General features: G+C 35.3%; 1 protein-coding gene across 1 annotated transcript in view; it reads left to right on the top strand.

Annotated features, from left to right (window-relative positions):
* RAB11FIP2 (RAB11 family interacting protein 2) overlaps nucleotides 1-16,604 on the top strand; it is a 31,122-nt gene extending 14,518 nt beyond the window's left edge. Inside the window, exons 4-5 of the mRNA XM_070946288.1 lie at nucleotides 3,842-3,932; nucleotides 16,377-16,604. Coding sequence (XP_070802389.1) covers nucleotides 3,842-3,932; nucleotides 16,377-16,604 — 319 coding nt within the window. The remainder of the gene's footprint in view (nucleotides 1-3,841; nucleotides 3,933-16,376) is intronic.
* Nucleotides 16,605-17,147: the final 543 nt, after the last annotated feature.

Here is a 17,147-nt window from a genome sequence, read left to right as displayed (position 1 = left end):
GATACTTCAGTGCTGTGAAGGAACTAGCCTAGGTGGATATTGTGGAACAATTCTGTCTATAACAAATAGTTTTGCCATTTTATTATACAAAAGCCAGTGTACTCTTAAAATGCAGGATTACCTAACAAAAAATTAAGAACCCCTTGTGCTTTAAATGATCAAGCAAAGCTTCAATGTATCCATTATTAAAAGGTTGAATATGTCTATGCAGCTGAACACAAGTATGTGTGTTTTGAAAACCCATCTACATATTCAAGTTTTTTTTAAAATGATTGAAATGCACTTACTTCCTTAGAAGACATCTCACTTTTGAAAGTGATTTTGAAGCATTGCACAACCTTTATAAACCAGTGTCCTTTAGATACCTGGTGCCAAATAGTATTGGACCTTATTTTTTTTTCTTAAAGGCACTTTAAGTAGAGCTTAGAAATGCACTGAGAGCAATAAAATTGTCATATAATCTATGCCATATTTTGTTATCTCCATGGTAAAATTGGTATTTTTTAGCTGTAGTTAGTATACAGGTAGTCCTTGACTTGAAACCTCAACTGAACCCAAAATTTCTGTCATTAAACGAGACAGGTTTGTCCATTTTACAAGCTTTTTTGCCACAGTTGTTAAGTGAATCACTGTAATTGTTAAGTTAGTAACACAATTGTTATGTAAACCTAGCTTCCTCATTGACTTTGTTTGTTAGCTTTCAAAGGGTGATCACATGACTCCAGGATTTAATTTAATTAATTAAATTTATATGCCATCCCTCTCCGAAGACTCAGGGCGGCTCACAATACAATGCAGGATACTGCAACTGTAATAAATACATGCCAGTTGCCAAGCGTCCAAATTTTGATCACATGATCATAGAAATGCTGCATTGCTGTAAGTGTGAAAAACAATTATAAGTTGTTGTGTTTTTGTGCTGTTACAACTTCAAATAGTCTCAACAAATGGTTGTAAGTCAAAGACTACCTATAATGAAATTTCCAGATTGATTTAAAATAAAGTTGCTTATCAGTTTGCAGAATAATATTTTATTTATACTGAAGTCAGTTACTGCTATTGAGATTTTTTTCTCCACACCTCCCTTAAAGAAAGTCTTTGTAAGAAGTAATAGCTTATTTGACTTTTTGTACACATTGATATAGAATCTATAGCTCAAATGACTAATTCTTTGAAAAACCTACATGAGGTCATATTGTCCGTTAACAACAATAGAGTTAATGTTTTGTAATCCCAATTACACTTTTCAAAGTTTTCTCTTTTAAAGTTCCTTCATCACTTTCATTACAGTAGCCTAATGGCACTATTCATCATAGTAGCTGTCCAGGTGTTAATGTGTAGCTCTCATAGCAGTCCTGTGCACTGAACATACAGTATTTAAGAACAAATGTCAACTAAAACATTGGTTTTCCAGGATATAGATAACTCTGTGTGCAACATTTTTATAAAAAATGTTTGTTTTTATGCTACACTACAGTAGACTAATATACTAATGTGAAAATTTCTCAATTTACAGCACTTGACAGGTGTTAAAACAAAAGCATCTTTAATTTTAATGTGTTGTTAGGCCCTCTTTAGAGGGACTGTAAAAGTTATTAACAAGGTCCTCTGAGACAGGAGACAGGTAATTAACAAGACCTAGAGAAAGAGAAATTTGGATAATTAACAAGCTCTTAGGCACTGGACACAGGGTAACAAATAGTTCAGTAGTTAAAGGCGACAGGTTGTTACTAGCATGATCGAATGCCAGGTTTGAGAATGTGAATAGATAGGTGTCTCAATGAAGTGTCTAATTAGATTATTATATTGGTCACATAGTCAACCAGATGTTTAGACTGGATTTCACATTTTTATCTAACAAGTCCTTTCCAGGGACCTGGGATACAGATGTTGTGATTTGATGATGTTAAATGTATTGTTAAATGTATTTTGTCAATACTAATAGTATTCAGATGTTTTGGGATTGCACCCAAGGCACTTATTACTATTGGTACTATAATTATTTACGGGACCGCCTGCTACCACCAATAGCCTCCCACCGACCAGTATGCTCCCATAGAGAGGGGCTCCTCCGGGTGCCGTCGGCCAAACAATGTCGACTGGCGGCCCCCAGGGGGAGAGCCTTCTCTGTGGGGGCACCTACTATCTGGAACGAGCTCCCCCCCGAGATACGGAGGATTCCGGATCTGCGTACCTTCCGTCGCACGCTTAAGACGTTCTTATTCCAGCAAGCCGGCCTGACCTAAACTTTTCCTCTTTTAAATGGGAATTTTAAATTTGGTTTTAAATTATTGGGGTTTTAAAACGGTTCAGCCAAATTTATTTAATTTGTTTTATCTCTATTTTAAATTTTGTATTTATATGTTTTATTTTCTGGCTGTTCACCGCCCTGAGTCCTTCGGGAGTAGGGCGGTATACAAATTTAATAAAATGAAATGAAATGAAATGAAATTGCTTTCTTTTGCTACAGTTGTTCCTTTTCTATTTGCAGGTCTTTGTATTTTGTGATTTTCTCCAGTTCTTTCTCCTCTATTTCCATTGTTGTTTAGAGAGGTTCCATCATTTCTACTTTAGTTCATTTCCAATATTGCTTATAATTTCTAGCTATGCACAAGTTGTTGGAAGATTTTTCAGGTCATCTAGTCTATCTTTCTGCTTGGTAAAAGTTCTACTAAAGCATATCAGACAAATGTTTATCCAGCCTCAGCTTTAGTGAAGAAGGACCTACCACTTAATGAGACAGTCTCTTCTGAAGGTTAATGGACCAAATCTTCCCTGATCAACTAAAATGATGTGAGACTTACTTAAATGATATCATTATTATAGTGAAAGCTGGGAAAATCATTTAATGCATTGGAAAAAGTAGCAACAAGTCTCCAAAAATTGAGTTTCACAGTAGAGCCAACAAAATGTCATCTGGATTATAAAGAAATCAAATATGTAGGGTTTTTGGTAGTGAATGGAATCTTAACAGATGAAGAGAACCCAATTAAACAATATAGCTAAAGAGAACCCAATGAAACAACTGTTTGGAGCACCTGTTAGGTAATTTATACATATTCATGTATAAATATTGAAAATTCAAAAGCATTCACAAACTTTTAAGCCCACTGTATATTTTTCTTTAAAAGGGATTTAATTTTATAATTATTCATATAATGTTTATAATTTTCAGTTTTTTAAAATATATGATGGTGATGGTGATGATGTTGATTATGGTGAAATATATTCTAAAAATGGGTAGTAATTGAAAGACCTTGAATAAGGAACTAAATGGAGGAATAGCTAGTATAATTTTGAAAATATACGTTTTTTCCACTACTGCAAAATCAAATCAGTAATTTTAGCATATTAAATATTGTTCAGTGTTCAAGTTCTATATTATGGCAATACAAAAAAGTGGTTTGATTTGTATTTTGTACTCTGCATTGATAGCTTATGTTTTGAAATGTTCTTTTGCTACTTCAAACATTAAAAAAAAGTTTAGGAAAAATCAAATATCTTAATTTCCATCTTTTTCATTTATCTTTCTGCTTCCTTTTTGTCTGACAGTTTCAGCAACATTATTTTCTTCATCTGTGAATGTTCATGTTTCTGAATACTGATGGAATTTAATGTTAGGCATACTACGTTATATCAGGCATTAATTTATATCAGGCATTGATTTAATCTGCTCATAATAAAACAAAGTTTCAAACTGTTAATATTGCCTACTTGGGATCTATTTTTCCATGTTTGCAGGGTATATTCCTTGCCACATTTTGAAAATGTTATTCATGGTTTGATGTTTGTTATGGTAGTTTATCTTAGCAACATATCATCTTGATGTTATGTATAATAGTCTTTTTAAGGGAGGGAAAGAAACTTTGGGGGAACAGGTTCACATTTTTGAGGAAATTGAGGGTTATATTGGGCAGTTAAGAATAAAAAAGGTAAATGAAGACAATTTACACATATGTCTGCTCTTGATTTTATAATAATTGGGGGGGGGGCGTTGGGAGAGGGGAGGAGAATCACTAACTATGTAAATTTATTTCAGGCTTGCATTAGAGTTTAGTGTTTTGAAGCCTGAAATGGGAGATTGCCTTTTAGCAATCTCACCAGAAAAGTGTGGTTGGGATAAATTCTAGGAACAACAACAAAAAGTGTTTTGGACATCATGTTGCTTAGAGGAAAAAAGTTGGAATATATTTTGCAGATATGGGCAGTCATAACTTAGCATATAAAATAATTGTAATATTTTTCTAATGTTTTGATTTTGGAAGCCTGATTATTTTGGGGTAATTTACTTGTATTCTTAAAATGTAAAGGCAAGCAACACTCACATAAAAACATATTGCTACTTTTGTGACCTGGTTTGTTTATAATATTATTCACATAGGTTTGCTTCTGCTATACCCGTACTGTTTCTATGTTCCAAACCTCCAAAAGTACTTAGAAGAAAGTTAATTTCTGTTTTCACTTCTGCCCGCTTGAGATACTGTAAACCAAGAGCAGACATCTCTGTTAACAGCCCAAGTATCTACAGTTCCTACAACAAAAATATTACCCTAAGTTTATACAAAAGTTTAAAAAGTAATTATACAAATGGATGTTTCTTTAACAGATGTTTCTTTACTGCCAAAACATATCTTAAGACTTATATTTTGAGTCATTCTTGTGAATTTCCCTGTAATCATTTTGAAAGAATTAAAAATGATACAAATTATGCTTTTTCTAGTTTCTAACAAATTATATTTTGTTATTTAGAATTAATTAGAATGATTTGAATTCATGGAAATTAGAAATATCAACTCTCTATCTGCTAGGGATAAATGACTTTTTCCTTCATTCTTTATTTGGGGACAGAGCCAAATTGCAATATTGTTTCTTCAAAGGAGAAAACAGCAAACCAGCTGTTTTAATCCATTGTTGAATCAGTACCCATGGGATCATTGCACTGATAACCTTAGGCTTATAAAGAGATTTTATTCTACTTTCTTTGGACTTTTTCTTCCTCTCTGATAATACCTGAGCAAATTTCTTCTGGAAGGAAAACTAATATCCTGATCCCCATCCTAACTATATTCTTGCTACATGGACACAAAGCCCCAAAGGGTCAACCATTACCGTATTTTCCGGCGTATAAGACGACTGGGCGTATAAGACGACCCCCAACTTTTCCTGTTAAAATATAGGGTTTGGGCTATACTCGCCATATAAGACTACCCATCTTCCAATGCACACCAAATAAAAATTAAAAAACATCAACTGGCTCACCTACAATGTAAAAGCAGCTGTGCTAGACCCAAAATGGCCCCTGCAACAAGCAGGAACCTCACACAGCCACAAAAAGCCCCCCCAAAAAACTTTCACACTCTAAACACACACAACACAACACAACTGGCTCACCCACAATGTAAAAGCAGCTGTGCTAGTCCCAAAATGGCCCCTGCAACAAGCAGGAACCTCACACAGCCACAAAAAGCCCCCCAAAAAACTTTCACACTCTACACACACACAACACAACTGGCTCACCCACAATGTAAAAGCAGCTGTGCTAGACCCAAAATGGCCCCTGCAACAAGCAGGAACCTCACACAGCCACAAAAAGCCCCCCCAAAAAACTTTCACACTCTAAACACACACAACACAACACAACTGGCTCACCCACAATGTAAAAGCAGCTGTGCTAGACCCAAAATGGCCCCTGCAACAAGCAGGAACCTCACACAGCCACAAAAAGTCCAAAAAACCAACTTTCACACTTTACACACACAAAATTCCACATACAGCTTTGTGAGATTTTGTGTGTTTGTGTAGTTAGAGTGAAACACTACAGAAACACACTAAATCTCAGAAAGCTGCACAAATATTATTTTATTTTATTTTATTTTATTTTATTTTATTTTATTTTATTTTATTTTATTTTATTTTATTTTATTTTATTTTATTTTATTTTATTTTATTTTTATTTTTATATGAAAGCTAAATTTAAAACTTCCTAAACTTTAAATGGCTAGGTCTAAAAAAGAACAACTAAAAAAAAACCCAATTGACTATTTTTTTTAAAGCTCCCAAAGGGGAAAAAAACTTACCCAATAGAACAGGGGTCTCTAACCTTGGCAACTTTAAGACTTGTAGACTTCAACTCCCAGAATTCCTCAGCCAGCTTTGCTTTGCTGGCTGAGGAATTCTGGGAGTTGAAGTCCACAACTCCCTGCTTGCTTGATTGCTGATTGCTGATGGAATAGATTCAGGCAAGCGAAGCAAGGCAAGCATTGGGACTAGCAGCTGAGGTAAGCAAGCTGGAGGGGGAAAACTTTTTCCCTTTTACATGGCTCTGGCCATCCCAGCTGAGTTGCAGGGAACTCAGCTGGGATGGGATCGACCGTCAGAGCTGGGACCGTCAGAGCCATGGTTCTGGCGATCCCAGCTGAGTTGCAGGGAACTCAGCTGGGATCGCCAGAGCTGGGATCGTCAGAGTAAAAGGGAAAAGACTTTTTTCCTTTTACATGGTTTCTGGCGATCCCAGCTGAGTTGCAGGGAACTCAGCTGGGATCGCCAGAGCTGGGATCGCCAGAGCCATTTAAGGCTCGTCAGAGCCTTTCGGGATGGTCTGCTTGGTTACAGGAGAACGACACCCGGCGTATAAGACGACCCCCGACTTTTGAGAAGATTTTCATGTGTTAAAAAGTCGTCTTATACACCGGAAAATACAGTAGGTTTTTTGTGTTTTGTGTTTTTAGGACAGCTACCCCTTGCATTGAAAACCTGGTATAAACTTCAACCAATTTTCACATAGCATTTATTCTAGATAAAGAAGGGCCTATAGGAATCGATGTGCTTTAGTGTCATTAAAGTTGGAATAGGGTCAGCCAACTCTCAACTTATCCACTCTTAGTATATGTGTTTACATTAATATACATTTTAAAATGCTACAGCCAAATAGTTTTCTATGATGTATTTGCATATAATGTATATATATTTTACTGCTTCTTACTATGACTTTATAGTAAAGAAGAGTGTGTTTGTGTTTGTTTTGTAACCAGAATAATAGCACATTATTACCATGCACGGTCATTTTATTGAGCTCACATATGGTCTGATAATGTCTTGTAAGGGTTTGAACTCCATTATTCATATAGCTCTTGAAGACATCCAAATTTTCTGAACTTTATGTTTGCTACACATGTTAAATATTAACATGTTAACTTTTAAAAAGATAGTGCTCTTTAGAAAAAAATGTCTGATTTTCAAAAATCTGGGGGAAGGATGATATATGGAAAAAAAGAGCAACCATTATGTTGAGATCATATGCTTCTAAATATTTATTATATAATATATATTTTTATTACTTCCATAGTCTTAATGTGAATTCTGAAAACTCTGAAGAATTTCAAAAAACAATGGTAAGTAACTACTTGATTGATGTTCCATTTGATATTGAGAAAGGATATCCGGTGTTTAAAGCTTTGTTGTTTAAAACTTTGTTTTTTTTTATACTGACTGATTGAACCTTAATTTCATAGTACAAATGGCAGATTTTCTTTCCTGAATTAATTCAGAAACCTATCTAGTCCAATACGTTTATTTCCTTCTTGAAATGGACAATTCAGAAACAAGTTGTCTTTTCTTGTTGATTATTTTGACGTGAGATATATTAAATGTGGTTAGTAATTTAAAGGTATAAATACCGTATTTTTCATACGGTATGCATCTTTTTCCCCCAAAAAAGAGGGTAAAAATCTGGGTGCGTTTTATACTCCGAATGTAGCCCCGCCTGGCTTCTCAAACGGAGGTTTCAGAGGCTGAAAAAAGCATCAGAAATGAAGCATCAGAAAAGAAGCCCCCAAACAGAGCTTCAGAAAAGAAGCCCCCAAACAGAGCTTCAGAGGCTTTTTTTCTAAAGCTCTGTTTCGGAGGCTTTCAGACGCAGGAAAAAAAGTTTTTTCTGAAACAGAGTTTTATAAGTTTCAAAGGCAGAAAAAAAAGCAAGGCACAGAGTTCACAACCAAGGAACCTGTTGCTAAAATTCACCTCTGGGAACAGCTGATTGGTGGTATTCCGGGAGGCCGATCCACCTACTAATCAGTTTTTTTCTTATTTTCCTCCCCAAAAACGAAGGTGCGTCTTAAACTCCGAAAAATACGGTAGCCTGTTCTTCATGAACCTGTGGCAAGTGGTTTCATGAATCAAACCACATATTAAAAGTTTGGGTGAAAAGCAGAATAATGCAGTCTAATCCCATACCTGATATGCATAAGAAGGGATGCATACCTACTTATGTGTTTTCTTAATGTTTTTAAGTGCGCAAGGAATAACAATTGATTTACATAACATAACATAAAAAGGATGAATTTGTACCGGTATAAATATAGACTGTTTTCACACTGCTTGAATATGTAAGTGGGTGATATGACTGACCTGCACAGAGAGTGCTTTCCTCTTATATTTAAGATGGGCAATCTTTTAGTGGTTGGAGGCAGCACTTTTTTCTAGAAGCAAAGGCTATATTGGATGGAACAGTGATGGACAATAAAAACAACCAAATACCACATTTGGTTGGGGGTAGGGTTTATCACTTTCCCTTTTTGTTTTGGGGAAAGTTTAACTTTTAAAAGATTGTTTTTACGCTTTTTAAAATAATCTCCTGCCTTAAAATGGGAATAAATTGTTTTATCAGTTTTAAGTGTTTGCAGTATATGTTATGGCAGTTATGGCAGCTACAAAAAATGCTCAAGGGTCATAGCTGCCTATCCTTACTCTATGTTAAAGAAAAATTAATTATCTAACTTTATTTATGTTGCTGTATATTTCTCCCCAGTTTCTTGCTTTCTAATCTGAAGAGATTAACCTCCCTCGGCCTCTATTTATATTGAATGGAGTCATACATTCTCAACTATATTACCTGTTGTTTTTCACCTTGGTTATATATTTTTAATTGGGTGACTAGATACAGAATAATACTTCTTCACACAAACTTGTCGGTTTGATGGAAATATGAACTTTTATTCATTAAATTCATTGGAATATATATTTTAAGAAGGAAATATATTAGTAGGTAACAGAAATACTGGAAGATGACAATGCATGAGCACTTTTGAACCTAAATTCCCTAATCCCTTTTCATCCTTTTGCTTTTTGTTTATTCGAAGATAATATACTCAATTATTATTCGCTAAATCCAAGTCCTATGGGTCTTTTTAAGTGGTTTAGGAAAGTTAATCCAAATGTGAATTCTAGATTGATTAATAAATATTACAAGATGATAATCAAGAAACATTTATTTATTTATTAAAAATAAACTCAATCATAAATGACTCCCAGTAGAGTACAAAGAGCAATAGCGACAAACCAGAATGAAAAAAGAAAATGTAATTTAGAATTACTGAAAAAAAAAATTGCAGGTAGTACTCACTTTGCAACCCAGTTGAGACTGGAATTTCCCTCTCTAAGTGATGTGGTAATTAGGCAAAACAGCATTAGTGACAACAGTTTTGGTAGTCCCTGTTGCTGTCACTAAGCCAGGACTGTGCTGTAGTTAGGCAAGGCTTTCACACTTCTCCTACCCTGTTAGCACACTTCTGCTTCAACTCATCCCTTCTGTCTCCTCAACATTTCTGCTCTTTTGACCTCACTGCACTCTACACTCCCATTGCCCTTGCTAACCTGGGCATTTGCATCTTATCAGCAATGGGAAGAAGAAGACGACAGACTGACTGAAGTCCGAGATTGGGTGAGGAGATAGATGGCTAAGGAAGCTGAAACACGCCTTGTATTTGTAAACGTGGGCAGGTTGCCAAGTGCCTGCATAACAAATGTTATTATTTACCTAATATTTAAAAGCTTTTTATGTCTCTGCTTCTATATTATTATTCAGAACAATATAACAAATTTCTAAAAAAAACACTATTTTACTTTTGAAGTCCAAATTATGGGAATACAATGTCTAGAAGGCACTTTTCAGGAAATTTAAAACATAATTATTGTAAGAATTCAAAGATCGCAACTTAACTATTAAATATTAAACTGAACAAATAAGTTTGAAGTAATTTAGATAGTGTTCTTTCGATGACTTACATTGTAGTTTTCTCCTGGGAAAATGGTATTTGTTTTGTTTTGTTTTGTTTTGTTTTGTTAGTGCCATCACCTGTGATTGAACAAGAGTTAGCCCATTGAAAAGAAAGCCCAATTAAAAAGCCAAAAGGAGAATGGAAAAGTAAAACAAGAGATGTGAAAGTGGTTTCAATTATATTCCCAAAACAAAACTCCTCATTAGAATAAACATGATCAAAGAATGCCAAGTTCAAATGTTATCTTTGCTTTTTCCAGCAGCAGCTATCAGTTTGTACCCAAATAATACTTGATTATCAGGCTTTCTCTACACACTTACTAGCTTGAAACTTTTTCTCTTATTCTTTATTGAATTTGATATCAGTATTGTTGGGAAATGGCATAGAATATTTATTTTTTGTTAATTTATCCTCATTTACTGAACATGTGTTTCCATTAGTAAAATTATGCAGATCTCAGTCACTACATTAGTTGCATAGACATAGTTGTTTTACTTGCAACTATGCATATGTTTTGATCTAAATGATCAGAAATGAACAAAATTTAATATATTCAACCATCTGTGGTATATAATTAAAATGGTATCTCTTCTGCCAACTGTTACAAAGTTGGAAACAGGAAAAAAATTGATTATCTAAAATACGAACATATTTTTTTAAGCCCAAATGAATATATAGATACAGAATTATTACTTATATAATTCAGAAAGACAAAAAGTATGGATCACCATTTCTTTTAGATTTTGAAAGCTATGTCTATGATACTGTAAACTTTTCCCAGTTATAAGTATTTATAAAGTTGCAGGAGATATACACATTATTTTGAGATGATTTCTAAAAGCAGATGAGATATAAAAAGTAAAGCATTCTCTTTATTTTCTATTAATGATCGATCAGGAGCTCAAAAAAATTAACACTTGACTGATTTGCAGCATTTATATTGCCTCCCTCCCTCACCCATTCTAGTTAGCTTTATTTCAAATTTCCACTTGCATATTTTAATGATATGTAGGATAGCCAAACTAAATAGAAGTAATTTAAATAAAAGAGATTGAAACTGAATTATTGTACATTTGATGTAGTTTAGCTTCCTAAATCACAAATGATTTTGGTGTTATTTTTATGATCATATTCAGATATAAACAAAAGCTTCCCATTTGTTGAAAATCTGATTTAATGGCTATATGATAAGTAGTTAAAGGATCTTACATTCATAGCAGAAATTCTGGTTTTTACTAGTAGACAAGTTGAGGAATTTGCTTTTATGCTGATAGCATAACACTTTTTTATTTGTAGATAACATTAACAAATAAATTTCATTTGAGAAGCAGTGTATAATATCTGTTTTTGGTATAATGTTATAGAATAGAATAGAACAGAACAGAATAGAATAGAATTTTTTATTGGCCAAGTGTGATTGGACACACAAGGAATTTGTCTTTTGTACATATGCTCTCAGTGTACATAAAAAGAAAAGATATATTCGTCAAGAATCATAAGGTACAATACTTAATGATAGTCATAGTCAGTTTAATAAATTGTTTCTTTATTCAAATTTGATTATATTGATACAATGGAGCTTAATTTTGAATTGATACATAGTATGCAAATGTATATTTGCACAGTAAATGAAGTACCATAATCTATGCATAATCAATAGTTCCTTATTTATTTATTCATTAATCAAATTGATACAGCCTTTCAAGAAGTTTCTCTGGGCAGCATATAATAATTGAATATAAACATTACACACATAAAATAATCATTATAACAATATACAAATTAATATTAAAATTAAAAATTTACACAAGCATCTCTTTTATTCTTCCATTTAAAGAAAAAATCTGTATATGACCAGCCATATAAGACAAATTTCAGATATTCTATTTTTTACTAAGTGTTGCATTGCAATATTGACAGTTTATCGCTATCCTTAAATTTAGATATTACAGTCACTTTGGTCAATCTGGAAGAGAAACATATATAGTCACAGAGTCATTAGTATCACTGAAATATGAATATTGCAAATATTCTGATTTTTCTATTAAAACTCTGGTAGGACTAAAATGTACAGCACTTAGACAAACAATGCTTTAGAAGTACCATAAATCTTTGTACCTTTAAGATTCAGTTCTGAAAGAAAGGCAATTCAGACTTCAATTTTTAGGTATGTCTTGAATAAGATCCGTTCCAGTCGGGCTTCAGGCCCGGGTACAGCACAGAAACGGCATTGGTCGCATTGGTTGATGATCTCTGGAGGACTCGGGACAGGGGTTGTTCCTCTGTCCTGGTCCTGTTAGATCTCTCAGCGGCTTTTGATACCATCGACCATGGTATCATGCTGCACCGGTTGGAAGAGTTGGGGATGGGAGGCACTGTGCTGCGGTGGTTCTCCTCCTTTCTCTCTGACCGGTAGCAGTCTGTGTTGGCAGGTCAAAGGTCGACCCCGAGGCGCCTTATATTTGGGGTGCTGCAAGGGTCGGTCCTCTCGCCCCTTCTGTTCAACATTTATGTGAAGCCACTGGGTGAGATCATCCGTTGTTTCGGGGTGAAGTATCATCAGTACTCTGATGACATTCAGCTGAACATCTCCACCCCGGACCACCCCAATGATGCCCTTGAAATGATGTCCCGGTGCCTGGAGGCCGTGCGGATCTGGATGGGGAGAAACAGACTCAGGTTCAACCCATCCAAGACCGAGTGGCTGTGGTTTTCGGCGTCCCGATATAGTCAGTTGGAGCCATCACTGACTATTGGGGACGAGTCGTTGGCCCCCACGGAGAGAGCTCGCAACTTGGGCGTCCTCCTGGATTCATGGCTGTCTTTAGAAGAGCATTTGACGGCCGTGACCAGGAGGACTTTTCATCAGGTTCGCCTGATCCGCCAGTTGCATCCCTTTCTAGATCGGGACTCCTTACGCACGGTCACTCATGCCCTCGTCACTTCCCGCCTGGACTACTGTAACGCTCTCTACATGGGGCTCCCCTTGAGGAGCATCTGGAGGCTCCAACTGGTGCAGAGTGAGGCCGCGTGGGTGGTTATGGGAGCGATGTGGCGTTCCCATGTAACACCTCTCCTGCACGAGCTGCACTGGCTCCTGGTGGTCTTCCGGGTGCGCTTCAAGGTTTTGGTCACCACCTTTAGAATGCTCCATGGCTTAGGACCTGGTTATTTACGGGACCTTCTGCTGCCACCAATGGCCTCCCACCGGCCAGTACACTCTCATAGAGAGGGGCTCCTCCGGGTGCTGTCGGCCAAACAGTGTCGACTGGCGGCCCCTAGGGGGAGAGCCTTCTCTGTGGGAGCACCTGCTATCTGGAACGAGCTCCCCCCAGAGAATCCTGGATCTACGCACCTTTCGCCGCGCTCTCAAGACTTTCCTATTTCAACAGACCGGCCTGGCCTAACTTTTTCTTTTTCCTTTTTAATTCAAATGATGAATTTTAAATTTGTCTTAAAAACATTAGGGTTGTTTAAATTGTCATGGGCCAAATTATTTAATCAGATTTTATAGTGTTTTTAAATTTTGTAATTTATGTGTTTTATCTGGCTGTTCACCGCCCTGAATCCTGCAGGAGTAGGGCGGTATGTAAATCTAATAAAATAAATAAAAAATAAATAAAAAAACAATTTCATTCCCTATATTACCAGGATAGGCAAAGGTTGGTATATAAAATTGTACAGATAAGGTATACAAAATGGAACAAGGGGAATTTGCATATTCTTTCATTAAGTTACAGAATTAGAACATGTTGTCAGATTATAATGAGGTATAGAACAGATTTTAAGGTGGTTTGGTCAGAGATGTTTCCTTTTTTTCAAACTGCATGGAAATTTTCCAGTCATATTCATTCATCAGGTAGCAGTCTAAATGCTTCCGATACATATCTGGAATCTTGCAAATGTTCTGCCTGTTTTGTATATTAGAAAGTAATTGTGCACATCTAAATGTTTCACTTACTTTTAAATGCCATTTTAAATCTATACCTATATGCCTGTATCTGTCTATTACTGTGAATAGTTTCAAAAAGGCAGAAGAATTCATTGATATTTATATTTGATGAGCTCAACATTAGTTGATGATTTGAATGTATTAATTCAATGTATTAATTGTCATCTAGATAAATAAGAAAGAGAGAGCATTTTTATATCATAGAATTTACCTCATATATGCAGTAATACTTTCAATTTCATTCATTCAGTTGCAGATTATTGGATGATAGTGTGGTTTCTGTGGATGTGAATTAGCCCTAACTTCTTGTTTAAATATAGAAAGTGATAGATACCAGCAAATCTTAAAATAGAGCCTGAATTCATTAAAAAGAAGTATGTAGCATTGTCTCACTGTTGGGAAGCAACCAAGAAATGTTTTTGAGTCATGTCTATTATCCATTTTAATCATATTGGGTTCTTTTCAAATATAGACTAGTTGCCTTGCATCATCATCTGCCAGGAAAGTGGGAAACAGTCCAGAGAAATGTTCACTTAATAACACTGCATTGTGGATCCCAGATGGAGGCCTCTTTCACTTAGATCTCAATTACAATCTGCTCCTGCTTTTGGTGCAGACCAACAGTGAGAGATGGAAAAAAAATGATGTTCTGTAAATTCCTTAGTATTTATATTTTCTTGCAACTTTCTTATTGAAGTTCTGCCAGAATTAATCAGCTGAACCATTCTGATCGTTGCAGGATTTACCCAGAATTCTCTGGGTTGTTTTATTTATTTATTTGTTGCTTTTGTGTGAGTATTTGTGTCCCAATTTTCAATTAACTAGCTATTCACATATAACAAAAGAGAGAGAGAGGCCCTGTCATCAGGTTTACAAACTAAAAAAAAAAAAAAAAAAAAAGCAAGATATACAAGCAAAGGCAGTGGATGAGATCAGTTCTTCAAGGCCAGAACAAAGTGATAAACTATACCCAGGATTTGTGACCAGCTGGGCAAGACTAATCTTCATTCCGCTAATTCTTTCTTGAATGGCAATTAATTGTTCCTGTTTCTTTCACTTTCCCCCTTTTCAGGCTCAAGTCTACAAGTTGTTGCAGCTAAGGGCTTCTATCTACATAGAAGGATATAGCTGTTCTTTTCCTGGCTTATGAATATAGTTATCCTGATCGTTCCAGTACTTCATAGTCATAATAGTTGCCCTAGATCCTTAATTGATAGCAGAAAGTACAGTATGTTCCTTTTGCTTGTTTTCTCAGATCAAGGCTAAGTTTTTCCATACTATTGACCAATTGTACAATGGATATATAAATACAAATCAGAACTTGATTTAAACAGATTTTTTTTTGGAATAGCAAGTTTGATAGAAACAATACAAATATACCAAATCTTATAATTCTTGATGTCCAGTGGCTGATTTGAGAAAATATGTGAATAATTCTGAAATTGTATGGTTACAATTTCTGGCTCTGATGTAGAAATATTACCTGCAGCTTCCACATGATAGTAATATAAGTATCCTTGGTTTTTACCAATCCATATGACATATAGGACACATTTACTAATGCTCTTTGCATTTCTTTAGAAATGAAGTTCTCATTATTCATTAATTCATGAAATTTGTGACCACTGTACATCACCCTGTACAGTGCTATGTAGGATGTGCTATGATAATAGAATTAGAGCAATGCTGAAATTACATGAAGTGATATGGAGAAACTGGGTTAAATACAAGTAATCCTTAATTTATGACCATTTGTTTAACAACTCACGAATGAAGACCAACCCAGATTGAATCCTGTTTAACAACTGTTCAAACTTATGACAGCACTGGAAAATGACTGGCCCTCGCACTTAAGAACATTGCAGTATCCCCACAGTCATGTGAACAAAATTTGGCCACTGGGCAATTGCATGTGTTTATGATGTTTGCAGACTTCTGAGGTCACATGATCACCATTTGAGACTTCCTCAGTGCTGCCGACAGGCAAAACCATGTGGGAAGCCACATTTGCTTATAAACTGTAAAAATGGTAATAAATTGAGTGTGAATCACTTAAGGACCACATCACTTAATGACAGAGGTTCCGGTCGCAACTGAGCAATTGTGAGAATTACCTGTAAGCTGTTTGTTACAATATTTTAAAAACTTGTTATATCTTCAAGACAGAAATGGGTCTTGATGTATTTGCAGTATTTATGCAGAGGTGTTTGTCATAAGTGCATTTCTTTGCTCTTTATTTAAACGTGCTTCTATAATGCATATGGCATTATGAATTATATGGAAAAACTTTTGTGAGGCCTCTGATTCACATTTTTCTATTAAGACAATGCTCCTAGGTCTGTCATCTTAAAGAAATATCTTTATTCTAGGATGGAAATCCTTTTGATGCTTCAACAGGATATCGTAATCTTACATATGAAGAGGTCTTACAAGAGTTGGTGAAACACAAAGAACAACTGAAGAAAAAAGATACCCACATTCGTGAACTTGAGGATTACATTGACAATCTTTTAGTACGAGTAATGGAAGAAACTCCAAGTATTCTACGAGTGCCATATGAACCTTCTCGGCGAGCTGGCAAATTTTCAAAAACCTAAGCTAATGCCAACACTCCTTGGTATTAATTAAGAAGATGGATCAGTCCAGTGTTTTGATATTGTAAATTTCATATTCATGCATTTGACTCCAAATTTAAGTTAGTATTAGTTCTTGAATCTGTATATAAATTCCAGGTTTTATAAGGTGAAATGTAAACTCCTTTTGCTGCAAAACATTCTTTTACCTTGAACATGTACATCCAGGTATGCTTTATTTTCAAAATATTATGGTTTGAATAATACTGTACAATAGTCATGTAATATACATACTTGAATATTTATTTTGCACTTCAATCAAACACTTTGGAGTTTTGCAGCATGCTGCCAGAATGAATGTGCAGAGTTAGAATGTGTTTTGCAGCTCTTAATATGAAGGAAAATGTGATGTACTTTAGGAATCACTACTAAATGAGGTGATAATACATTTTTGTCTAAGGAGATGGACAGTATTGATCCTTAATGTAGAGCTTGAAACAATTACATTTGTGCTCTTGAAGAAATGTGAGCTTTTCAAATGGCAAATTCCATAACCTATATGGATGG

This window comes from Pituophis catenifer, unplaced genomic scaffold (genome assembly GCF_029215685.1).
Source record: "Pituophis catenifer annectens isolate HBS135680 unplaced genomic scaffold, rPitCat1.0.hap2 SCAF_6, whole genome shotgun sequence".
Classification (NCBI taxonomy): Eukaryota; Metazoa; Chordata; class Lepidosauria; order Squamata; family Colubridae; genus Pituophis; species Pituophis catenifer.
Note: the sequence above shows the minus strand (reverse complement) of the source record. Positions and strands in the feature narration are given on the sequence as shown.